Genomic DNA, 1,377 nt, shown 5'->3' with positions numbered 1-1,377 from the left:
TGCTCGCAGCGGGGAGACGGGAGCCGTACCAACGCAGCTTGCGAGGCTGCACACCACCTCTCCTGCAGCTACTCCTGCCAGACACAGGGCAGAAGCGTTCATGGGTTCTGCCGTGCAGATTGTTCTTGTTCAGGTGTGTGTTCCCATCCTAGGGAGGCGGCTGACCACCACGGTCCGCTGCAAACAGACCTCCCCCTTTTCTAACGAACTAAAATCCCGTAACTCCCTCACCTACAGTACACAGGGCTCCACATAAACAGGGTACACATGACATTAATTAATTTTAAAGTTAATTTTGAATAAAAGGAACTGGCTTTTGCTACACCTAGTTGACACCACATACACTCCTCCAACTGTTTAAAATAGATTAAACCCCTTAATTTTCACTGAAGTTTGATTTCTAGATACCCCAAGAATTTAAATGAAGATAATTATCACACGAACAATTTTCTTTTTTCCGTTTAAAAAAATATCAGCTTAAATCCATTAAATGTTGCTTTTCCATGGGAAGTGGATTAGGGACAGAAAATGTGAAGTTCTTGGGTGGTATGTAACCATCCCAGCAAGCTGAAGATGCTCGTTTTAGAAGCTAGTTCTATTTTTACTTTTCAGCTGTGATGCTTTGAGAAGAGCTGCTTCACAGCTTCGCAGAGATTCAGTTCAGTGACTTTAATTGCAGGCCGGAGATGCTGGACAGGGCCAGGAACAAGGCTCGAGTTAAAGCCTGTTACATCATGATCGGCCTCTCCATTGTCGCCTGTTTCGCAGTGATTGCCTCGGCTAAAAAGGTGAGTTCAGCGCTGGCTGGTTACGGCACAGCACACCGAAAAACGATGGAGTTTGGTGGGAAGCAGACAAACCCGAACACACACAGCTCGCCCCCACCCTTGTGAGCAAGGCTAACCTGCCCTGCTGTCACCCCTGCGGGAAGCAGTTGCTGGCTGCTCCTGAGACACACCCTTCCTCCTGCCACGCCACCCTTCAGGAGGTGTGTTACTTCCGCAGGCTGCTGCACGCCATGAGTCCTTAACAAGCTGGAACAAGGCAAAGAAGGCCAAGTGGCGGAAGGAGGCTGAGCTAGCGGCGGAGTCGAAGACAAAGTAATTTCATGTAAAAGGCCGAACGTCCTTGTAGGAGCAAAATTAGCTGTAGCTGAACTTCACCAATGATGGACAACTGTGGTACTGCACACGCTGGGGCCAACGAGGGGTAGCTACCGGACCACAAAAAGAAGCGGAGGGTCTCCTTTGTTAGAGAGGTGGGGTGTCTGCGTTGCATAGAATGTTTTGCATACGATGAAAAGCAGTATTCAATTTCAGAGGAGATGATGTAGTTTCCTAAGACTGTCAGGCATGTTCGGTTAGGTATTTACAAAAC

The 1,377-nt window shown here is 48.2% G+C and overlaps 1 protein-coding gene across 1 annotated transcript in view; it reads left to right on the top strand.

Moving 5' to 3' along the window:
- FAM162B (family with sequence similarity 162, member B) overlaps positions 1 to 1,104 on the top strand; it is a gene marked incomplete at its 5' end in the record, with an annotated part of 3,895 nt that extends 2,791 nt beyond the window's left edge. The window contains 2 exons of the mRNA XM_010131196.1: positions 680 to 788; positions 1,006 to 1,104. Coding sequence (XP_010129498.1) covers positions 680 to 788; positions 1,006 to 1,104 — 208 coding nt within the window. The remainder of the gene's footprint in view (positions 1 to 679; positions 789 to 1,005) is intronic.
- Positions 1,105 to 1,377: the final 273 nt, after the last annotated feature.

The sequence above is a fragment of the Buceros rhinoceros genome, unplaced genomic scaffold (genome assembly GCF_000710305.1).
Source record: "Buceros rhinoceros silvestris isolate BGI_N320 unplaced genomic scaffold, ASM71030v1 scaffold24572, whole genome shotgun sequence".
Taxonomy (NCBI): Eukaryota; Metazoa; Chordata; class Aves; order Bucerotiformes; family Bucerotidae; genus Buceros; species Buceros rhinoceros.
The sequence above is the reverse complement of the archived record's forward strand: the minus strand, read 5'-3'. Positions and strand labels throughout refer to the sequence as shown.